Raw genomic sequence first — 23,523 nt, 5'->3', positions numbered from 1 at the left:
GGGGGCGGGGGCGGGGCGGCAGCCCAGGTCGAGGCATGCCGGGAGCAGTGCATTCCCCGCTCCTCCCAGGAAATAGGCTTTGTCCACCCTGGCAGGAAGCCGCGGCGGCTCCCAGCCCCCAGCCCCCAGCCCCCAGCCCCAGCCCCCCCTCCCGCCCCCGGCTCCCATCCAGCCTCCGCAGGCAGCAGCGGCAGGAGCGGCGGCCACGGCGGCCCCAGAGCAAGGAGAAGGGGCAGCTGAGACCCCCCCCGCCCCTCCCCCGCAGGTAGGAGCGAGCCCCCCGCTGCCCCCCGCCCCCCATGCCTTCCCCGAGCCCTTCTCCCCTACCCTGCGGCCGAGCCGATGTGGGCGAGGGGCGCAGCGGGGGGGGGCGGGGGCTTTGGGAACGGTCCAGGGAGGGGAGGGGCGCTGTCTACAGAAAGGGGGAGGGGGGAGCAGCAGAGCCAGAGGGGCTCATTCCTCCCCCCCCAAAACCTCTCCGAGACCCCCGCAGGGCGGGGCGGGGGGGGGGGCTTCGTGTGTGGCGGGGGTCGGCGCCCGGGGCCTCCCTGCTGCGGGCCCCCTCCCACCTTACCGCCGAAGCGGAGCGGGGGGCGGGCGGCATGGCTAGGGGGTGTATCTGTCGCTGCTTGGCCCTCCGGGGGGTGAGGGGTGCGGGAGAGCCAGCCAGCTGATACGTTGGTACCCTCCCCTAGCCTCCCCTCCTTAAATATTTCCCCCCTTTCTCCTCCTCAAATATCCTCTTCCCCGCCCTCCAAATCTTAGCGCCCTAGGAGAGCGGGGGAGCCCGCTCCGAGCCAGGTTTACTATGTCGACTCCCCCCTCCCCTCATCTCCTCCCCCCGTCTCCTCCCCCTCCTTCCCCCCCAATGTCAGGGCCAGGAGCTTATCTGAAAGAGGAAGACAGACAGACAGACAGGCTGACAGCATCGAGGCTGCGCCCCGGGCCGGTGGGGAAGATGGGAAGAGCAGGGAATAGATTGGAGCTGGATGCAGGTTTTTCAGGGATTTGCAACCCGCCAACCTCTCCACTCTCATTCACCGCAATAGTCCCCACTCCCAACCCCAGGAGAGCCGCTACCCAGGTAACAAAGGGGGTTCCCAGGAAGGGAGGATCGAGGATCTCTACCCCAATTGAGCCTGCCCCCTAAGGTGAGGGTCCTTGGGCTCTTGCAGAACCCCAGAAGGGGAGAGTCCCAGGAGGAGGTCCTCCCCTCCTACCTGGTCCCGTTTGTGGCAAAGATGGGGAAATAGAGCGGATACGGGCCCCACCCGCCACAAAGGGGGAGGGGGCTCCATTTGGACCCCTTCTTTTTCCCTTCCACTTGGCTAACATGAGGGTTGGGATGGGCAGGAGCCTAGATAGACTCCCTGGGTGCAGAGACCACAGAGCTTAAGGGTCCTAAGCTGTACTGGGCAGAACACTGTACTGGGTACCTTCTGGGGGAAGAATGCTGTAATGGGCACTTACCAAGTAAGAGCGCTATACTGGGCACCTTCCAGGGGCAGAGCTCTGGTGCTGGGTACCTACTGTAGTGGGGGCTGCCACATGTGGAGCTCTCTGCTGGGTGGTTGCTATTAGCTGAGGGTTCCATTAGACGCCCAAGAGTTTACATAAAAAGAAGGAGATGCTGTCTCTACCCTTGAGGAGTTTCCAGGCTACAGTGGAGACAGGCAGGCCCAGAGGCAAACACCCAGCAGGTAAAGGGGAAAGGGAGTAAAAGTCCAAGGATGCCCACAAAAGAAGGGCATTACCTAGATGATCCAGCATGTGAGCTGGAATGCTGGAGACCGGAGCAAGGGGTGGCGGGGAGACGGGAGGGGACACAAGATCCCCCTCTGCTCCCTGTGATCTGCCACAACTTCCCCACCCTCACTTGGGCGGGCACTGTCGGGGCTGAGTTGTCAGATGCATCATGCAGCGTTCCTGTTTTTGTGCTTTTGAGTTCCAGCTCTGTCCTCTGTTCAAGTGACTGAACCTCTCTAGGCCTCAGTTTCCCCATTTGTAAAGTGGGGCTAAGAGCCCTGCTCTCCCCACTTCTGAAACTGTGAGGCAAGGATTGGATCTGAGCTGATTGTCTTGTGTCTATTCCAGTGCTTGGCACAGTGCTCGGCCCCTAGGAGAGCTGATAATAATAATAATACTAATGGTATTTGTTAAGCACTTACTATGTGTATTAGGAGAAGCGGCGTGGCTCAGTGGAAAGAACCAGGGCTTTGGAGTCAGAGGTCATGGGTTCAAATCCCAGCTCAGCCAATTGTCAGCTGTGTGACTTTGGGCAAGTCACTTCACTGCTCTGTGCCTCAGTGACCTCATCTGTAAAATGGGGATGAAGACTGTGAGCCCCCCGTGGGACAACCTGATCACCTTGTAACCTCCCCGGCGCTTAGAACGGTACTTGGCACATAGTAAGTGCTTAATAAATGCCATTATTATTATTATGTGTGAAGCACTGTTCCAAGCGCTGGCGGGGGGATACAAGGAGAACAGGTTGTCCCACGTGGGGCTCGCAGTCTTAATCCCCATTTTACAGATGAGGTAACTGAGGCACAGAGAAGTTAAGTGACTTACCCAAAGTCAAACAGCTGACAGGCGGCGGAGCCGGGATTAGATGAAATGCTGTGAGTTGTTACTGGTGTCTTGTTATTTGGTGCCTTGTGGAGCTCCTCTGAGAAGGTGCTGGGAGGAGGCTGGTTCCTCCCCTCACTAGTACAGTCTTCTAGACTGTGAGCCCGCTGTTGGGTAGGGACCGTCTCTATATGTTGCCAACTTGTACTTCCCAAGCGCTTAGTAAAGTGCTCTGCACACAGTAAGCGCTCAATAAATATGATTGAATGAATGAATGAATAGTACCAGAAATGCCCATTGAGGCTATGCCCTCATCTCCCCAGGGTCCCCAGTAGGCATCGTCTCCTGGTCAGAACAGCTCAGGGAGGCTGGGCCCATGCAGCTGAGGGTCCCCGAACTTCCCTCAAGGCCCCCAGGCACCTTTTCCTCTCCCCCCCCTCCTCTCTCTCCCTCCAGTCTGCCCAGTCTCCACCCAGTCTCCTAGGTAAATCTCAGCTAGGAAGGACCTGGCACCCAGTGAAAACACAACGGAAGTGGTCTGGGCCCGGGCCAGAGTTAACGGCGAGGTTCGGTGTGGTCGCTCGAGGCGGACACTGTGCTGCATCCTGTGGGTGGGGTCGGTGGCCAGGGGTCAGTGGCCAGGGGTCAGCGACACACAGAGCCAAAAGGCTGAGGAGGCCTCAGTGTCAGTTGCCCTGAGAGATGTACCTGGCATCCATCCACTAGTGCCCAGGCTGAGCTAGCTGCTCAGGGTTAGCGGGTGAGCTTTTTTCTTCGGTGGGCACCGATCCTGTTTGGGCACAGGCAGAAACTGTTAATAACTGTGTAGTTTCTTAAGTGCCTACTATTTACCAAGCACTGTTCTAAGTACTAGAGGTATAAGATAATCAGGTTGGACACAGTCTGTGTCCCCCATGGGGCTCACATTCTAAGGGTGAGGGAGAACAGGTATTGAATCCTCAATCAATCAATCAATCAATCGTATTTATTGAGCGCTTACTGTGTGCAGAGCACTGTACTAAGCGCTTGGGAAGTACAAGTTGGCAACATATAGAGACAGTCCCTACCCAACAGTGGGCTCACAGTCTAGAAGGGGGAGACAGAGAACAAAACCAAACATATTAACAAAATAAAATAGGTAGAATAGATATGTATAAGTAAAATAAATAAATAGAGTAATAAATATGTACAAGCATATATACATATATACAGGTGCTGTGGGGAAGGGAAGGAGGTAAGACGGGCAGATGGAGAGGGGGGCAAGGGGGAGAGGAAGGAAGGGGCTCAGTGTGGGAAGGCCTCCTGGAGGAGGTGAGCTTTCAGCAGGGCCTTGAAGGGAGGAAGAGAGCTAGCTTGGCAGATGTGCAGAGGGAGGGCATTCCAGGCCAGGGGCATGACGTGGGCCGGGGGCCGACGGCGGGACAGGCGAGAACAAGGCATGGTGAGGAGTTTAGCGGCAGAGGAGCGGAGGGTGCGGGCTGGGCTGTAGAAGGAGAGAAGGGATGTGAGGTAGGAGGGGGCGAGGTGATGGAGAGCCTTGAAGCCGAGGGTGAGGGGCTTCTGCCTGATGCGCAGATTGATTGGTAGCCACTGGAGATTTTTGAGGAGGGGAGTAACATGCCCAGAGCGTTTCTGGACAAAGACAATCCGGGCAGCAGCATGAAGTATGGATTGAAGTGCGGAGAGACACGAGGATGGGAGATCAGAGAGGAGGCTGATGCATTTTACAAATGAGAAAACTGAGGTCCAGAGAAGGGAAGTGATATGCTAAAGGTCATATAGTAGGGAAATGGTAGAACCAGGGTTAGAACCCAGGTCCTCTAACTCCCAAGCCTGTTCACTTTCCACTTGGCTACGCTACTTCTCCTCCCTGCAAATCTCAGACCGCAGGATGAGGAAACACAGAGAAGCCACGTGGCCTATTGGAAAGAGCACGGGCTTGGGATGATGAACCAGGGGAACTGCTCTATTCCCGATCTGCTTTGCAAGCTTGGACAAATCCGTTACCTTCTCTGGGCCTCTGTTTCCTCACTGGTGAAATGAGAATAAGATTTCAATTCTTCTGTCTTCAGCTGTGAGCCCTAAGATAGAGCATTGCTCTTTACTACTATTACTACTACTAACAAGAATAATAATAATAATTGTATTTGTTAAGCTCTTGCTATGTACTAAGCACTGTAGGCAATACAAAATCATCAGGTAGCACATGGGGCTTCTTGTCTAAGTAGGAGGGGAAGAGGGTATATCAGATCAGATTATCTTGTATCTATAACATGCCCATTGCTTATCACACAGTAAGTACCTAATCACCACCATCACTGGCCGACAGGGAAGGGGCAGAAGAGGGGGGTGAAAGATTCAGAGATGAGTCTGGAAGCAAGGAGAGGCAGTAGGGTGGAACCACCCCCACCCTCAGACTCAGCAGGTCTGTGTCCCCCTCCCCACCCACAACTCAATGGGGCCTGGAGTTTCTGAACTTCAAGTTCCAGTTCCTGTTTCACTCAACTCCAGATGACGTTTTCCCCCCTTCACCACTCCCCCCACCCCACCCCCTTGGGCTCCCACAGTGCCAACTAGCCCCACAAGCAAGTGAGCAAGTGAGGCCGGCCGCATGGACTGCTGGGAGGACTCGCTGCAGGCTCTGCCCCCCAGGGAGAGGGTGGCCTTCGGCCCCAGGGCAGTGCTGGTGAGTTTGAATTTGTGCTGGGGAGGACAAAAGTGCTGAGTGTCCTGTGCCCCCCCCCCGGGAGCAGCTGGCCGGCCGTGGGGTCAGCCGGGGGCCAAGGTCCAGCTCACCCAGCACTGCCACCAGGACCCTCTGGGCACTGTTGCTGGGGAGAAACCGCTTACCCACTGTGGCCGCCGCCACCCAGCCCCGCAGCTAGAACATTGCAGCCATTCCTCGCCAGCCGTCGTGCAGTTATTTTCGGCCGGGAGGCAGGCGAGTGAGAGAACGATTTCTCCAGTTCAAAGGGTAGTGGGGAGCCAGGTCAGCTGAGCACATACCCTCCTTGTCCCCCTCCCCCAGGTGTCTCCAGGGCCCTGAGGAATCAGATCACCAGGGAGGCGCACCCCGAGATCATACATATCGAAATTGAGCAGCCTGCCAGGTGTGGCGGGGGGCCACCAGGCCCTTCCCAGGATCTCGGTGCAGACAGGGATTCCGTCACCATCCTTGGTAATCTCAGCTGTGGCGAGCTGCCCTACGGCCCAGAGGGCTAGCGCACGGCTGGCCACCTTGGCTGGTCATCCCGGCCCATCCCTCAGGGTCACTCTGTATTCCCTGACCCCTTTGCCATTCCTTCCTTCCTCACCTGCTCCTTTCCTTTTCCTCCCCTTCCTCCCTTCCTTTCCCCTTCTGTCTTTCCCTCCCTTCCTCCTCTCTTTCCCAACACCTCTCTCCTCCCTGTTTCTCAACTTTCTCTTCTCCGGGATAAGTAATCCCAAGGCCTTTATCTACTGCATGGTGATCTGCCCCCCAACCCCTACAGCTGGCTGGAGGCATGGAGGAGTTTGGGGGGTGAGAATGGGGTAGCACTGGAGGAGATTTATTAATGTCTGTCGTCTCCCCTTCTAGACTGTAAACTCATGGGAAGGGAATGTTGTCTGTTTCTTGTTATATTGCACTCTCCCAAGTGCTTAGTACAGTGCTCTGCACACAGTAAGTGCTTCATTCATTCATTCATTCAATCGTATTTATTGAGCGCTTGCTGTGTGCAGAGCACTGTACTAAGTGCTTGGGAAGTACAAGTTGGCAACATATAGAGGCGGCCCCTACCCAACAATGGGCTGACAGTCTAGAAGGGGGAGACAGAAAACAAAACATGTGGAAGGTGTCAAGTCATCAGAATAAATAGAAATAAAGCTAGATGCGCATCATTAACAAAATAAAATAGAATAGTAAATATGTACAAGTAAAATAGAGTAATAAATCTGTACAAACATATATACAGGTGCTGTGGGGAGGGGAAGGAGGTAGGGCGGGGGGGGATGGGGAAGTGGAGAGGAAGAAGGGGGCTCAGTCTGGGAAGGCCACCTGGAGGAGGTGAGCTCTCAGTAGGGCTTTGAAGGAAGGAAGAGAGCTAGCTTGGAGGATGTACGGAGGGAGGGCATTCCAGGCCAGGGGGAGGACGTGGGCCGGGGGTCGATGGCGGGACAGGTGAGAATGAGGTACAGTGAGGAGGTTAGTGGCAGAGGAGTGGAGGGTGCGGGCTGGGCTGTAGAAGGAGAGAAGGGAGGTGAGGTAGGAGGGGGCAAGGTGATGGAGAGCCTTGAAGCCGAGAGGGAGGAGTTTTGCTTGATGCGTAGGTTGACTGGCAGCCACTGGAGATTTTTGAGGAGGGGAGTAACATGCCCAGAGCGTTTCTGCACAAAGATGATCCAGGCAGCACGATTGAATGAATGAATGAGAGACTGTGGAGGGAATGAAGAAAGACAGCATTGGGAGGTAGATCGGGGGGTATGAGGCTCAGGAGTGGCATTGTAGGGGTGACTGGAGTGAAGCAGGGCAGGATGTAGCTGAGGGGTTTGTCTTTGGGCCAGGAGACCCCAGGGAGCTGGATGGAGGTTGGTTTGCAGCTGCCCAGCCTCTGGCCAAAGCAGGCCCTCCCCCAGCCCATCTGACCAGATGTGGTTAGTCCCTGGGTCCTGATAACTCTTCTTAGGCCCAAAGAGACAGGCTGAGGAGCTGGGATCCCATCATGAGGGCCGAAAAATAGAGCAGAGCTCCCTGCTGACGTGTGAGGGGCTCTCCTCAGTAGCTCTGAGTCTTCCATGGGGATAGAGAAGCAGCATGGCATAGTGAAAAGCAATGTGGTATAGTGGAAAGAGCACAGGCCTGGGAGTCAGAAGACTGTGGGTTCTAATCCCAGCTCCACCACTTGTCTGCTGTATGACCTTGGGTAAGTCACTTCACTTCACTGTGCCACAGTTACCTCATGTGCAAAATGGGGATTGAGACTGTGAGCCCCACATGGGACAGGGACTGTGTCCAACCTGATTCAGTGCTTAGAACAGTGCTTGGCACATAGTTAGCGCTTAACAAATACCATCATTATCATCGTTATTACTATTTGCTTGTGTCCACCCCAGTGCTTAGTACAGTGCCTGGCACATAGTACGTGCTTAACAAACACCATAATTATTATACAGTGAGGCTTCATGGAGTCAAGAAACCTTGGTTCTAGTCCCAGCTCTGCTACTGGCCTGCTGGGTGACCTTGGACTGATTTCTAAACATCTCTGGGCCTGTTTCCTCTGTGGTGTGATGGGGGAGAATGATTCCAGCCTCTCAGGAATGGGAAGGGGCCATTAGGCAGGAGCTGTGACCCTGGAATTGAGAGGCCAGTTCTTCCTGGGCTTTCTGTGGGAAGCAAAGATGGGGCAGTGTTGAGGGGAATCCTGGGCACTTGGCACATGGCCAAGGTTCTCTGTGGTCCTGCTTCACAACTGCCAGGGGTTTTTGGGAGCCCAGGCACGCCCATGGAGATTTATCTCCCACTGCCAGGGCACAGTGGTACTTGTGCCCCCACCTTTAAAAATAAAATGATATTTGTTAAGCACTTACAATGTGCTGAGCACTGTGCTAAGCCCTGGGATAGATACAAGATAATCAGATTGGACAAAGTCCCGGTCCCACATGGGGCTCGTAGTCCTTATCCCCATTTTATTGATGAGGGAAATGAGTCACAGATAAATTAAGCGACTTGCCCAAAGTCACTGAGATTAGAACCCAGTTCCTCTAGCTCCCAGGCCTGTGCTCTTTCCACTAGGCTGCACTGTTTTAGTGGTGGAAACTTGTGATGGACATGTTGATGCTGCTGGCAGCGGTAGTCGGCCCAGCATGCTGCCAGGGTGGTTGGCTGGGGAAGCGGTGAGCTCAGGGTACAGGGGTTGCCTTTGTATCTGCCAGGGTCCGACACGATGCTCTGTCCTGAGCAGGTGCCCAGCATGAAGCGCCACACCCAACGCACTCAGCCAGAGCGGTCACGGGGCCTCCTTGCAGAGCTCCTTCCTGCATGGTGGGTTGTGTGGGTCCACTGAGGGAAATGATGACCCTCTCCACCCTGAGTGACCATCGGTCCCCAGGCATTTCCTGGGCCATCTTGGACACCCCTGGGGCTGTCGGGGTAGGGGTTGTGAGAGCGAATTAAGGTTGTTCTCTAGGCAGCAAGCTCATTGTGGGCAGGGAACGAGTCAACCAGCTCTTGTATTATACTCTCCCATGCACTTAGTACAGTTCTAGGTGCACTGTAAGCACTCAATAAATGCCATGAAGATTTAAATTCAGCAGCCTCCCTGGAGCCAGGGAGTTGGGGAAAGCTAGGCGTCCAGGAGGAATAATAAAATAATAATAATGATGGTATTAAGCACTTACTGTGTGCCAATCACCGTTCTAAGCGCTGGGGTAGATACAGGGTAATCAGGTTGGACGTAGTCCCTGTCCTACATGAGGCTCACACTCTTAATCCCCATTTTACAGATGAGGTAGCTGAGGTACTGAAAAGTCAAGTGACTTGCTCAAGGTCACACAGCAGACAAGTGGTGGAGCCGGAATTAGAACCCATGACCTCTGACTCCCAAGCCCGTGCTCTTGCCATTAGGCCATGCTGCTTCCCACAGGAAATCAAGCAATCAGTCAATAGTATTTATTGAGTGCTCACTATGTGCAAAGCACTGTTCTATCCACTTGGGAGAGTACAGTAGAAGAGAAATGAGCAGACACACTTCCTGCCCATAATGAGCTTAAACTCTTCCCCGGCTCAAGCGTGACTCTCTGCCCAGGCCCCGCCAGGGAGAAGGGGGCAGGCCATGGAGGAGAGGCCGGGTCAGTCCCGTGGGGAAAGGCTAGGGCAGGCCGGCGGGACCTGGGAGGGAACGGGAGACAGGAAGGAGCTGGAGTAGAGGGGGAGGCGGAGGGGGAGCCGTTTCTGGCCCACTGCCTGAAGCAGCTTCCTTCCCCGAACTGCTTGGCCCTGCTAGCGCCGGGCCACAAACCGGGGGCCGGGGGATGTCGCTCCTCCGCCCCTCCTCCTCCTCCTCATCATCATCAATCGTATTTATTGAGCGCTTACTATGTGCAGAGCACTGTACTGAGCGCTTGGGAAGTACAAATTGGCAACATATAGAGACAGTCCCTACCCAACAGTGGGCTCACAGTCTAAAAGGGGGAGACAGAGAACAAAACCAAACATATTAACAAAATAAAATTAATAGAATAGATATGCACAAATAAATAAATAGACTAATAAATATGTACAAACATATATACATATATACAGGTGCTGTGGGGAAGGGAAGGAGGTAAGAAGGGGCGGATGGAGAGGGGGACGAGGGGGAGAGGAAGGAAGGGGCTCAGTCTGGGAAGGCCTCCTGGAGAAGGTGAGCTCTCAGCAGGGCCTTGAAGGGAGGAAGAGAGCTAGCTTGGCGGATGGGCAGAGGGAGGGCATTCCTCCCCCAGGGCCGGACCGGGAACGGCGGTGGGGGGCTGGGGGGGAGGGGGAGAGGGAACCCCCTCCTGCAGCCGGTTGACCTCTGCCCTCTCCTCTCCTCTCCTCTCCGCCCCCCAGGTGTGGCCGAGGGGCTCCCGGCCGGCCGTCGGATGGCGCCCCCAGGTGACCGGCCCGCGCCTGAACGTCCCAACGCAGCCGCTGAGAAGTCCTAGCGGCCGCCGCGCCCCCTGGCGGCCGGGCCGGGCCGGGCAGCCGCCGCCGCCACCGCCCACGGCCCGATTCGGCCCTGCCCCGCCGCGGCCTCCGGGGCCGGCGAAGACCGGAGCGCGCGGGGCGTGCGCGGGATGAGCGGCAAGGGCCGCCTCATCTGGTGAGTTGAAGGCCCCCAGCCTCGGCCGCCCCCTCCCCTCTCAGTCATTCATTCAATCGTATTTATTGAGCACTTACTGTGTGCAGAGCACTGTACTCAGCGCTTGGGAAGTACAAGTCGGCAACGAATAATAATAATAATAATAATGATGGCATTTGTTAAGCGCTTACTATGTGCAAAGCACTGTTCTAAGTGCTGGGGGGGATACAAGGTGATCAGGTTGCCCCACATGGGGCTCACAGTCATCATTCCCATTTTACAGATGAGGTGACTGAGGCGCCGAGAAGTTAAGTGACTTGCCCAAGGTCACACAGAAGCAGCGTGGCTCAGTGGAAAGAGCAAGGGCTTTGGAGTCAGAGGTCATGGGTTCAAATCCCACCTCCGCCACTTGTCAGCTGTGTGTCTTTGGGCAAATCACTTCACTTCTCTGGGCCTCAGTTACCTCATCTGTAAAATGGGGATTAAGAGTGTGAGCCCTCCGTGGGACAACCTGATCGCCTTGTATCTCCCCAGCGCTTAGACCAGTGCTTTGCACATAGTAAATGCTTAACAAATACCATCATTATTATTATTATTATTATGTGGGGGAGGCTGGATTCAAACCCATGACCTCTGACTCCAAAGCCCATGCTCTTTCCACTGAGCCACGGTCCCTACCCAACAACGGGCTCACAGTCTAGAAGGGGACTCTCCGCCAGCCACTCGGCAACCTCTGACCCCGGGCATTGGGTCAGGCACTGTGGGTCTTTCCCGACAGGACCGGGCCGGCGCGGGATGGGCTGGCGAAGACCCCGGCGAACTGGGCACCGTGAGAGCCCCGGGAACGTTTCTTCAGTCGCTGCCCTCGGCCTCCCCGAGTAGACGGAGGTGAGTCTGGTCAGGGCAGCCCTTCTGGCCACAGCTTAGGGAAGGGCTGGGGGTGACCCCCGCACACCGGGACAGAATTGGGGAGGGAACAGCTGGTAAGCCGTGGGCCCGGAGGTTCATTGTCCATGGTGGGCAGGGCCGGTGGGCAGACCCTGCGGGCTGGAGAGGTGCCCCACTGTTTTCAGGGGCGGAGGAGGGAGTGGGGACACGTCTCTGCCTCGCTGGTGACCCTGGGGGCTTGTTACAAAGAGGTGATGGTGATGATGGCATTTGTTAAGTGCTTACTATGTGTGAAGCACTGTTCTAAACTCTGGGGGGGATACAGGGTGATCAGGTTGTCCCACGTGGGGCTCACAGTCTTAATCCCCATTTTACAGATGAGGGAACTGAGGCACAGAGACGTTAAGTGACTTGCCCAAAGTCACAGAGCTGACAAGTGGCGGAGCCGGGATTAGAACCCATGACCTCTGGCTCCCAAGCCCGCGTTTTTTTCCTCTGAGACACGCTGCTTCTCCTCCAAACCGCTCTCTGCTCCCGAATCGGCCTCCCCACGACGTCCCCGTCCCCTTGGTCCCGCCCCTTCACACTCTTCACCCCACCCCCTCACACCCTTCACCCCGTCCCCAGTCACTCACCTTGCCCCGCCTAGTCCCGCTTTGGCCCCGCCCCGTCACCCTCCTCCCGATCCCCTTCGCCTCGATCCCAGGCCGTGTTGAGCCCCGCCCCGCGGCTCCGGGGCAGCGAGCCGCTGTGCGGGGCTCTTGGAGGGAAAGGAAAGATCCCGGAGGCGGCACGGGCCGGCTCTTCCTCGTCTGCCGGGGCGGGGTGTCGGTTGGAGCTGACAGCGGACTGCCCCAGTGGACAGTGTGGGGCTGGAGGAAGGTGGTTTAGGCCACGACCCGAGCAGGGGAGAGGGCTGCGGCTTGCATAAACTGGGGGTTTGCAAATAGCCGCCGTTTTCCCCCATTTACCAGACTCTTCCCACCCGAAGAAGGCCGCCGGGTTCTTGATGGATAGATTGATGGTAGTGCGGGGGAGGGGTGCTAGATGCAGCCTGCGCCCCGCTCCTGCGTGGAGCCCCAGGAGATGGGCTGGGCCAGGGCAGGGCAGCTTTTGAGGCTGCAAATGTGAATCTGGTACACGCAGCCCCATCTTCCCTGCAGCCTCTTGCCCCACTGCTCAGTGGCCCCAAAGTCTGCCTATCCCCTCATGCTTGTGGCCTGGGATAGGGGCACAGGGAATGATGTGCCCCTTTTCAGCCTTGACCAAGCTGGGCCCTGGGTTCTCCTATGTCCAGGGGGTTTATTCATTTGCGAGAAGGACTTCCCCCAAGGGGGTGGGGAGCAAGGGATCTCTGACTTACAATTAGCTGGGGACCCCGAGGGTCAGAGAGGTTGTGACCAGCATGTGGTGTCACAGGCTTCCTCGATTGGGAGTGATCACTTCTTCCCTTTTCTTTCCCCGAGCAGGGTCCCTGGCCACAACTGCCAGCTGGCCTTCAAGATGGAGGGAGACAGAGAGGAGAGGGAGGAAGAGGAGGAGGACGAGGAGCAAAGGGAGATGGGGTCAGAGGCCCAGGACTTGGAGGAGAGGGAGCTGGTGGCAGGCACCTGTGCAGGTGAGGAGTGGGTTCCATGGGCATGGGGAGATGGCAGGGAGCAGGCTGGGAGACCTAGGCAGCGCCTCCACCTGTGTGCTTGGGACCCAGCCATGGCAGTGTCCTGCCAGGGTTATCCCGAGAGATGCCCCTGGCTTTGCCCAGCTGAGATCTTCTAAAGGTAGGGACAGGGAGGCTGGGGCTGCCCGGGTGCCTTATCTGGCACTCTCCCGACCCACTGCTCACGGTGGGGTGGACCACTTGGGAGACTGCACCCAGCTGAAGCCTTAGCGCTTAGTCTTTTGCCTCTCCCCACCCGACAGCTTTGCCATTGTGCCTTCCGTCCGATTGTACTCAGTCAGACATGCCCTCTGGCAGCCTGGCCTGGTGTGCCCAGACCTGTGCCTACCCTGTGCCTCAGTCTGCCCTGCCCTCTCCTGCTCACGTGTCTTCCCTCCTTTGGCTTGTGCCCCCTGCATGGTCAAGGAACCGTCATTGGGCTCAGTGCTCGGCCATGTAGTATATTGGCTTTTAAGGCCATGCTGTGGACCTGTGGGGGCTCCCTGGGGATGTGTGGCAGTGGGTGGGTGGCCCCTTGCTGGGGTGTGAGTGGTTTCTGATGCCCAGCTGGAACTACTGGCAATCAGTCAGTCCATTGTGTTTATTGAGTGCTTACTGTGTGCAGAGCACTGTACTAAGTGCTTGAGCGAATACTGTACAACAGTATAAAAGACACATTCCATGCCCACAATGAGCTTACTGTCTACAGAGGGAGACAGACATTAGTATAAACAAATTACAGATCTGTATATAAGTGCTGTGGGGTTGGGGGGTCGGTGGAAGCAGCGTGGCTTACTGGAAAGAGCATGGGCTTTGGAGTCAGAGATCATGGGTTCAAATCCCAGCTCTGCCACTTGTCAGCTGTGTGACTTTGGGCAAGTCACTTCACTTCTCTGGACCTCAGTTACCTCATCTGTAAAATGGGGATTAAGACTGTGAGCCCCACGTGGGACAACCTGATCATCTTGTAACCTTCCCTGCGCTTAGAACAGTGCTTTGCACATAGTAAGCGCTTAATAAATGCCATTAAAAACAAAATAAAGGGTGATGCAGAGGTGAGTTGAAGAAGAGGAAAAAAGGGCTTAGTCAGGGCAGGCCTCTTGAGGAGATGCACCTTCAATAAGGCTTTGAAGTGGGAGAGAGTAATTGTCTGTCAGAGATGAAGAGGAAGGGTATTCCAGGCCAGAGATAGGACCTGGGTGAGAGGTGGCGGCTAGATAGATGAGACCGAGGTTCAGTGAGAAGGCTAACATTAGAGGAGCAAAGTGTTGGGGGTGAGGGAACACTAGGGGAGGAGAGGAAGCTCTGTACTCCCCCAGGAGGCCCAGTGCCCAGGCCCAATCTCCTTAGCAACACTGCGGGCGTCGGCCAGGTAGGGGAGAAGGGCATCCGTGCCCACATGGAGTCCATTCCCCCGGAGTATGGAGGGACATGCATTCTGCCTACCCCCACACCCCACCTCATTCCCCGAGTTTCACAGTCATCATTATTATTATTGTTCCCTGCAACAGCCTTGCCCCAGAGCTGCTAGGAGTCCCAGGGAAGAAGTCCAGGCAGGGGTTGGGGGTGGGGGCTCTAGGTTTTGGGTGAAGGCTCTCCCCAAGCCTTGGGAGGAAGCTGACACACCTTCAGAGGTGGTTTCTGTCTTCCAGGAAAGAGCGTGTCACTGAGTAACGAAGAGGAGGAGGAGGAGGACGAAGAGAAGCAGCAGGCAGCAATGGCAAACGGTGAGGATCCTGAGGTGATCGAGATGGGCACGTACCCCAGTCTGTCGGAGTCCGAGAGCGTCTCTCACAGCCGGGGGGCAGGGGAGGAAGAAGAGGAGGAGGAAGAGGAGCCGGTCCCACCACGGGCCCTGGCCTGGAGTGCCCTTCCACTGGGAACCCAGCGCCGGGGGGCGGCGCCCTCCGGCCGGCCCCGTTTCCACCGCCGCCCTACCCCCAAGGCTGTCGACTTGGGCGAGCTCAACAGCCTCCTGGCCCGGCAGGTGGCCAGCATCATGGAGGCCCCCACCATCTGCTCTGACTGCGGCGAGAGTTTCAGCCCGGGCCCCACCTTCCTCCAGCACCAGCGCATGCACCGGTTGGCAGAGGCCGCAGCAGCCGCAGGGGTCCAGCCATACGGCTTCGTCGCGGAGCGGGGCACCGGAGCCACTGTGGGGGGCATCGGCTTCGGTCCCGGCCCGCCCCGGCCCCGGCCCCCCGGCGAGAAGCCCTACCGCTGTGGCGAGTGCGGCAAGGGGTTCAGTCGCAATACCTACCTGACCAACCACCTGCGCCTGCACGCGGGCGAGCGCCCCAACGTCTGTGCCACCTGCGGCAAGAGCTTCAGCTGGCGGGCTGACCTGCTGAAGCACCAGCGGCTGCACACGGGCGAGAAGCCGTACGTGTGTATCGAGTGCGGGGAGGCCTTCAGCCTCAGCTCCCACCTGCTGAGCCACCGGCGGGCACACGCTGCGGCCGCAGCCGGGGCCGATGGCGCCGGGGCCCTGCGGCCCTTTGCCTGCAGTGAGTGCGGCAAGGGCTTTGCCCGGCGCTCCCACCTGGCCAACCACCAGCGTATCCACACGGGGGAGAAGCCGCACGGCTGCGGCGACTGCGGCAAGCGCTTCAGCTGGCGCTCGGACCTGGTGAAGCACCAGCGCGTGCACACGGGCGAAAAGCCCTACATGTGCTCCGAGTGCGGCGAGACCTTCAGCGTCAGCTCCCACCTATTCACCCACAAGCGCACGCACTCGGGCGAGCGGCCCTACGTTTGCGGCGAGTGCGGCAAGGGCTTCGGCCGCAACTCGCACCTGGTCAACCACCTGCGCGTGCATACGGGCGAGAAGCCCTTTGGCTGTGCCGAGTGTGAGAAGCGCTTCGGCGACTTCTCCACACTGACGCAGCACCAGCGTACGCACACGGGCGAGAAGCCATACGTCTGCGTCGAGTGCGGCAAGAGCTTCATCCAGAGCTCCCACCTGATCCGGCACCGCCGCATCCACACGGGTGACAAGCCCTACAAGTGCCCCGCCTGCGGCAAAGGCTTCCGCTACAAGACCCACCTGACCCAGCACCAGAAGCTGCGCGTCTGCTAGGGCTTGGGATGGGGGAAGTCGGGGCCTGAGGGGCATGCGGGGCCCGGGGCGGGGGGCAGTGGGGAGAGCACTTGGGTTGGGGGGGAGCGGCAGGGCCGGGCAGGAGGGAGGTGGGGTGGTGGTCCCCTGCCTCGTTACGGGCCCAGGTCCTCACGGGGGAGGGCGGTGGGGCAAGTTGTGCTTTGGGAGGGTGGGGGGGTGGGAGTGGGGGACCCCCGGGACCTGGGTGTGGGTCCTGTAAGGAATGTGAATTGGGGTAGGGGGGTGGGGGGCCTGGGGGAGTGAACACTAATGATGAGGGGGCTGTGCTGGGTGCCCATCTCCCTTGCCAAATGCCGGCACCAGCCCCCGCCCTTTCTTGAGCCACAGAAGGCACACCCAACCCGCTCACAGCCCCCGTGCAAGCCCGGCGACCTCTTCCCCAGGCCTAGTTTAGCTGCTAGCTCAAGGGGGCGTCTGGGCTCGAGTTTGGTACTTTAAGACTTTACCCACCTGTTGCACCCCCCGGGCAGGTCTATGGGACAACGGTGTCCTCTCTGTGCCTCCCACCCATTAGCTCCCCGCTTTTGGCCGTGCCCTAGGGCAGGCTCTCCACCCCGAGGTCACTGAAGGCCAGCTGCCCAATGGGGCAGCTTAGAGTCCCTCCTTTAACCTCCGGGCAGGATCAGGGATGGTTACTGCCCACTGAGCCCAGTCAGTATTATTGCCTCGTGGACATAGACTTTCCCCACACCCCCAGCCTTGCCAGCTGGGCCCAGACTCTGCTCGGGGCCCTTGAGAGGTCTGGGAGCATCTGAGGGTGCTTCGCGCGTGTAGGGGCAATGGACGAGCTGGCCCCCTCAACCCCCGCCAAGCAGCTGAGATTTAGAGTGGAAGCTTCCCATGGGGACGAGCCACTGCCAGCAGGACCCCAGTGAGATGCAGCATGGCAATAAAAGGCCTTTGCCTGCACGGGTTAGTCCTGGAAACGCGGGGCATTATGAGAGAGGAGGGCTGGTTGGGGTGATGCAAATGGTGCCCCATGCTGGTGCCAGAGAGCCTCCACCAGTGGGCCAGCCCCAGGGGTTGGCCTCCTTGGGGCGGGGGCCATAATGTAGGGCTATCTACCTCTTGGTGGCTGAATTCTCAATAGCTCAGGCCTCCGGGGTCTGGGAGACAGCATTACCTTATGGCTAGCCCAGCTGGAAATGGGGCAGCAAAACAACGCCAGCTTGGCAACGCTGCCTCCCTCCTCCCCTGGAAGTCAAAGTGAGACCCAGGAATGGAGGCGTGGGGCACCCCAGGAGTGTTGGTGGGAGGGGTCAGCTCACGGGATGTGCCCGAGCCGAGAGCTCCTCCCCTGCCCATTCAGGGGGTGGCCACCCAGAGCCCTCTGCCAAGCTGTGGAGAGAAGGAAATGTGAACTCGATGATGATGATGATGGTATTGAGATCCGGGAGCATCCGAGCCATCACGGCCCCTGCCCGCAGACCATCCGGGCCTGAGAGTCTTAGACCCGTGCACTCTCAGCTTCACCATGATGCCCCTGTCATGGGCAGGCGTGCCGGCATCCGTTCGTGCGAGTAGTGAGTAATTTATCGTGAAGGTAGCCAAGGTTTTTTTGTGTGTGCATGTGTGTGTGCGCGTGTGCGTGTGTGAGAGCGCGTGTGGCTGGGGAAGTCCCTTCTTGTTTCAAATGTTTATTTATGGCCCTTGGGTGATCCTTGGGCACCCACACCGTGTATTTATCATTAAACCCACGTCAGACTTTGCCATGCCAGGCGAGTGGCCGGTTTTGTTGACACTCACTGGGGCCCATGGGTGGAAGCCGTTGGGTGGGCAGCTGGGAGTGTCACCGGGAGCCATCCAAGGCGCAGAGGGGGCCACTGTCCCCCCGCACCCACACACACACTCCTCGCAGGGTCTGGGCCTCCTCGCTGTAAATTGGGGAAAATGGGACGACATCCTTGGTCTCTTGCTGCTGATTTCTGAGCCCCCTTTTCCAGTGGCCGAGCCAATATTTCTTCCCAGAAGGTGACCAGAGTTGGCTGTTGGGGGCTAAGGGAAGGGCAATCCCGATCCTTTTCGGACAGAACTAAGGCCCGGCCTGGCAGGGGCCCAGGCCCGGCCTTCCCCCGGCAGTGGAAGGGTCATGGCAACGCTCCATCTGGGCCCCGCCTGGGGTTTACTTGTTTCCCGGCTGCTGAGGTGATGCCGGGGTCTCTGCTGTCCCCGTGAGGCTACTTCCGGGAAGGAGGCGGCTGGAGTAACGGGGCTGCGGGAAAGGTGTCCTGCCCGCCCCTCTTCCTTCAAACTGCTGGTGCAGCCTCAGGGGTCCCTTGGGTCAGGGAGCTACCATCACTAGCTGGGGGAAGGCCAGGCCCGGGCCCCTGCCCGACCGGGCCTTAGTTCGGTCCGAAAAGAATCCGGATTGTCCTTCCCTCCAGCCCCGGTAGGTGACCCCCCTCCCTGCTCACACCCTTCTTGGACCTGTAAACTGCCAATCCCGCCCACCCACCCACCCACCCACACACCAACCTGCCCGGCCGTGACCCGTTCCACTTATCAGCCCATCAGAGCGAGGGAGCAAATGCCAGCCTAGCTTTGGAAGGCAGGCTGGGCAAGGCCGGCGGGGCTGCCTCTGCCCTGTTCGGAACCTCAGTTTGCTCTCTGGGCGAGCCCGTCGGGCCGGGGAGAAAGGATGCAGACAAAGTCGGGGGGCGGGGGTGGGACCTCAGGGAGCATTTATTAAACTATCGAGGCGGGGAGTGGAACAAAGCCCACGGTGCAAGCGCAGGCACTGAGGCAGGGGCTGTGGAAGGGCTTCGGGCAGAGGAGCTTCGCTTCTGCAGTTGGCCGAGGAGAGAACAGGGGTCCGGTCACCCCAGAGGTGGAGGCGGAGCGGGGAAGTTTCTTCGAGACCCCTACCGGCTGAGGCTGGGGGTTGTGCGGCGGAGACGTGCGGGGAGTTAGGGGCTTCGCTTCTCGCATGTTGCCCGGCAGGAGACGTCAGGGTCTTTCTTGTCCCTCTGGGCCCTTGGAGTGCTAGAGAGAGGAGAGAAAATCAGGCGTGGTGCGCTCTCCCACGGGACTTGTGGCGCCGGTGCCCCGGATGGGACCCACAGCAGAGCCCAGGATTGGACACATTCCTCTCGGATCGGCACCAGGCCGCCCAGCCCAGCCCTCAGGACACTAGACAGGCCAAACTGAAGACTCACTGGCCGGCTCTGTACCATGGGAACTGGGCAGGTAGGTGTCCCTGAGGCTCGGGGGTCGCAGCGCCGGACGTGACGTGACGTGACGACCCTAACCCCGGGGCTGCCTCTAACCGGGTGGCATTTAGGGGATTTCCTGCCCTGTTCCCGAACAGAGCCTGCCCAAGCCCGGAGCCCGCGGCGGCCAGAGCAGTCAGGCCTGAAGCACGTTCGGGAAGGACCAGCGAGTGTCTTTGACCACAGAGGTATTTGGGGCTGTTGGGGGGAGAGGGGTGTCCTATTTCCAGCCCCGGGTCCTGCCCTGGCCCCAGCCCAATCCTGGTCCGATCAATCGTAGGCATTTATGGAGCGCAACCCTGCTCCCTACGAGTATCGCTCATGGTGCCCGCGGGGAGGACTAGTGCTGGAAGCAAAAACTCCGCAGTCACGCTATGCCCCGTCCAGCGCTCTCGATCCCCGCCCCCAGGGCCCCACAGCCCCCTCCCTCTTACCCTTCTTGCCCTCCACGCCCTTCCCAATTTCCTATGCCCGCTTCCCTGCCCCCGCTCCGCTCACCGGGGGCTCTTGGCCGAAAGCTCAGCTCACTGGGGCCCCGATCTCTCGGACTCCCGGTGCTGTTCGACCAGGGAGCGGATCCACTGCGTGGTCCTGCTTCTGGCCTCCTCCCAGCTGAACCGCGGCCGGTAGCCGAAATCCCTCTGCGCCTTCTTGTAGGTGAAGGTGAAGGTGGTGTTGGCCAAGGTGAGCAGGTGGCGGTTGAAGGTGGGCACGAGGCGGACCAGCGGCCGGAGCAGGAAGCTGGCCAGCTCGAGCAGGAGCGCCAGGCCGTAGAGGATGGGCAGCGGGACGAACCTTCGCGGCGAGTTCCAGAAACCCAGGGCCTGGCCGAGCTCCAGGTACAGGTCGTCGTAGGTCATGTGCGGCGTGTCGTCCGCCACAAAGTAGAACTGGCCGCCTAGACGCGGCCCCCGGCCCGGGTCGCGCAGGGCCCGCGCCGCCAACACGTGCGCCCAGGCGGCGTTGCCCACGTAGACGGGGTTGACGTGCGCCTCTGCCCAGTTCATGCGGTCCAGCCGCAGGCCGCGGCGCAGGGCCCGCTGGAAGCACCTTTGCAGGAACACGCTGTCCTCGCCGAAGATGAAGGTGGGCCGCAGGGAGCAGGTGCGCAGGACGCCGCCGCCGGCCAGGTCCCAGCCGTCCGCCGCCAGCACCGCCTTCTCCGCCAGCCGCTTGCTCAGCGGGTAGGGCGTGCGCCACGTGGACTCGGGGGCCTGGTCCTCCTGGGCGTCGTGGACGGGCTGCCGGTACGAGTTGGGGCCCGACACCTCCAGGCTGCTCGTGTAGATGAAGAACGGCACACCGGCCTGGGCGCAGGCTTCCAGCAGGAGCTGAGTTCCTGGGGTGGAGGCGGGGCCGGGGAAAACGGGGTCGGCGGGCTCCGGGAGCCACCGCCGCGCCCCCAGCCCCCCCCACCCCCGCCTCTCCCGGCTCAAGCCCGTTCCGCCCCCCACAACCTTTTCTCCCGCGTCCGGGCTGCCCCATCTCTCCCGCCCCCCTCCACCCCATTCCCAGCCTCCCCCGTGTCCGGGATGCCCCTCTTCTCCCCCTCCCCACACCTCCCCCGTTTCCTGGCTCCCCCGAGTCTTGAAGGGGAGGGCCTGGGGTCTCGGAAGCAGAGGGCTTGTCTGGGCAAGGGTAATCTACCCCCAACTCCGCCTGTCCCACGCTCCTCCCGCTCGGGCCCCCAACCTTTCACATTGACGTCCATGATGACCGCGGTCGGAGTGTGTCCGTACGGGTCCACGATGCAGGCTGTATGGATGACCAGGGTCACTGCCTGGCAGGCACGTAGCAGGAATTGCTGATCCAGGATGTCGCCCAGGAGCACGGTGATCTTGGTGCGGGGCCGGGCTCCTGTAGGGCCAAGCTGGTCAGCGGGAAGGAACCGGACTCTGGTCGCTAAGAGACAGACTACCCGTGAGCATCGAGACAGGCCCGGGGCGAGGGGGGGACCGGCCTCTGGGTGAGCAGAGCATTCCAGGGTCTGCCGTGGGAGCTGGCTCGGGAGCTGCTACCCACGCTGCGCTGCGCTGCACCGCCCCTCGGGGGTTCCCAGCGCCTCGGACCGTGGGTCACCGGAACCACGGCCAAGCGGTCTCTTCCCTGAGAGGCAACAGGGCGCGGGAAACGGGGGAGGAGAGCGGGAGGGAAGCCGAGCGATCCGGCTCCTTCCCTCTTGACTAGTTAGTCGGGAGCGCAGGTCAGCCAAGGCCCGGCCGCATCTAGCCGGGGTGTGAGGCTGGGGGCTCTCGGAGGAACGGGGCCGCGGGTGACCTTGCTGCTATCTGGACAGACCCCGCGAAACTGGACCAAGGCCACCAGCCGAGTTCCCTAGTCTGGCGTCGCGCCCCTCCTCCCCCGCGGAACCGGGGCCGACACTCACTGGCAAAGTTCTGCAGGATCTCGGGCCTGAAGACTTTGTCCAGCACCCGGAGCTCCAGCAGCTCCTCTTCCTCCTCCAGCAGCAACTGGGCGATTCTCTGCCCCAGGAAGCCCCCGGCGCCGGTTACGACACAGGTCCACCCGTCCCTGCCAGGGGCCTCCGGCCCCGCGGCTTCTCGTGGCATGTTAACCCTGGGGTTGGCCAGCGCAGCGCTGTCTCCTGCGAACCGAGGGGCTTGGATTATAAACGCCTGGCGACCCCCTCCGCTACCCCAGGAAGGGAGAGCGCGATACAAGTGCGCGCGAGCAGGGGGCTGGGGGGTGGGGGGGAAGGGGGGCGGGGAGTGAGAAACAAAATCCTTATCTTCTGAGCTCCTTATCTTCCCTCCCAAACCCTGTCCTTTCCCTGACTTTGCCGTCACTATGGACGGCACTACCATCCTTCCCGTCTCACAAGCCCGCAACGTTGATGTCGTCCTTGACTCCGCTCTCTCATTCACCCCACACATCTAATCCGTCACCAAAACCTGCCGGTCTCATCTTCACAACATCGCCAAGACCCGCCCTTAACTTTCCATCCAAACCGCTACCTTGTTGGTACAATCTCTCATCCTTTCCCGACTGGATTACTGCATCAGCTTCCTTTCTGATCTCCCATCCTCCTGTCTCTCACCTCTTCAGTCTATACTTCACTCTGCTGCCCTGATTATCTTTCTACAGAAACCCTCTGGGCATGTCATTCCCCTCCTCAAAAATCTCCAGTGGTTGCCTATCAACCTAGGGTGACCGGATTGGAGGGAAGTTTGCTCATTTATTAGATTTAGGAACGATGTTTTCTCAGTTTGAGTCGTGACGCGTTGGACTACAACCCAAATCCGTCACTGCCGACAGCGGGAACTCAGAGGAGCTTCGGATGAGGGAGAGGGGGTAGGACTGGGAAGCCGTAAATTTGCCCTGCTTCATCCCTCTCCCTAGCCCTGCTTCCCTCCCTGCCCGTCCCATCCCCGTCACTGTCTCTGCCCCGCTCAGTGTGTCTGAGTCTGCCCGTCTCCCCGCCTACGTCTCTGCCCCCTCCACCCCTTGTCTCTGCCCCTCTCCCTGCCTCTCCTCGCCTCCTCCTCTACCCTTCTCTCGGCCTCCGCCTCTGCCCGTCTCCGCGCCTCCACCTCTGTCCCCCTCCCTGGCTCTACCTCTGCCCTTACTCCCGTATGGAGAACCGCTCCCTCCCCGCCCCTCACCTGCTCAGAGGGTCAGGTAAAACAACGGGATCTGTTCCGGAATCCTCGTGCCCGGCTTCTCCACCTGCGCTGGCTCCCGGATTTTCAGGCCCTTGGGCAGTGCAGGCGGCCGGAGGGGTCTAATCCCGCGCCCCGTCCGCAAAAACGAGGCTGAGCCCTTCTGCCCGCTCTGGCCTGGCCGGCGTGGGTTTTTTTCTTTTTATCACGGTTCCCTCAGGCCCCACCCCCCACCCCATGGACCACGGGGCGGGGCTGAACGCCGCCCTCTTTGGGAGCCTGAGGCCCCGAGGTGGGCACACGGCGGGGCTCGAGGTTGCCCCGCGTCGGGGAGGGACCGGGGGCGGCGGGGGCGGGATCCTCGGCCCCGGTTCTCGTCGTAGGAGGGGCGGCAGCTCGATCTAACCGGGAGAGAGGCCCGCCTGGTGTCGGGAAGTGGAGCTTCTCCCGCTCCCTCTCCCGCAGACACGGAATCCGGGTCTCTGGGAAGGCAGGGGTAACGGTGCTGCCATAGTCGGTCCCAGGACCGTACTAACCTGGGCCCTCTAGCCGGGATCCCTACACCCGGCAAGCGCTCAATAGATAGCACTGACTCGGGGAGGCCGGGGCTTTGGCCGCCCCTGTTGTTGATCACCAGGCTCTCAGCTCTCGTGATCAATCA

The 23,523-nt window shown here is 59.5% G+C and overlaps 2 protein-coding genes and 1 long non-coding RNA gene across 8 annotated transcripts; 2 read left to right on the top strand and 1 right to left on the bottom strand.

Annotated features, from left to right (window-relative positions):
- Nucleotides 1-183: 183 nt before the first annotated feature.
- ZNF697 (zinc finger protein 697) lies at nt 184-16,008 on the top strand. 6 transcript variants are annotated; one of them, XM_038758498.1, is made up of 6 exons: nt 184-265; nt 8,508-8,587; nt 10,136-10,388; nt 11,146-11,255; nt 12,725-12,873; nt 14,565-16,008. In XM_038758498.1, the coding sequence occupies exons 5-6, from the start codon at nt 12,759-12,761 to the stop codon at nt 15,989-15,991; spliced, it is 1,542 nt and encodes a 513-aa protein (XP_038614426.1). In that variant the 5' UTR covers nt 184-265; nt 8,508-8,587; nt 10,136-10,388; nt 11,146-11,255; nt 12,725-12,758; the 3' UTR covers nt 15,992-16,008. The 6 variants fall into 6 exon arrangements, with proteins under 6 accessions (XP_038614426.1, XP_038614427.1, XP_038614425.1 ...); XM_038758497.1 differs by having other exon boundaries at nt 223-265; nt 8,479-8,587; XM_038758499.1 differs by lacking the exon at nt 8,508-8,587 and having other exon boundaries at nt 187-265.
- Nucleotides 16,009-16,287: 279 nt separating this feature from the next.
- On the top strand, nt 16,288-17,750 carry LOC119938363. Its single transcript, XR_005454410.1, has 2 exons — nt 16,288-16,945; nt 17,343-17,750. It is a non-coding gene; the product is annotated as an uncharacterized LOC119938363 (long non-coding RNA).
- Nucleotides 17,751-18,690: 940 nt separating this feature from the next.
- Nucleotides 18,691-23,438, bottom strand: HSD3B2 (hydroxy-delta-5-steroid dehydrogenase, 3 beta- and steroid delta-isomerase 2). Its single transcript, XM_038758564.1, has 5 exons — nt 22,866-23,438; nt 21,629-21,847; nt 20,935-21,099; nt 19,741-20,581; nt 18,691-19,015 (listed from the first exon to the last, which is right to left on the bottom strand). The coding sequence occupies exons 2-4, from the start codon at nt 21,810-21,812 to the stop codon at nt 19,767-19,769; spliced, it is 1,164 nt and encodes a 387-aa protein (XP_038614492.1). The 5' UTR covers nt 21,813-21,847; nt 22,866-23,438; the 3' UTR covers nt 18,691-19,015; nt 19,741-19,766.
- Nucleotides 23,439-23,523: the final 85 nt, after the last annotated feature.

The sequence above is a fragment of the Tachyglossus aculeatus genome, chromosome 16, assembly GCF_015852505.1.
Source record: "Tachyglossus aculeatus isolate mTacAcu1 chromosome 16, mTacAcu1.pri, whole genome shotgun sequence".
Taxonomy (NCBI): Eukaryota; Metazoa; Chordata; class Mammalia; order Monotremata; family Tachyglossidae; genus Tachyglossus; species Tachyglossus aculeatus.
The sequence above is the reverse complement of the archived record's forward strand: the minus strand, read 5'-3'. Positions and strand labels throughout refer to the sequence as shown.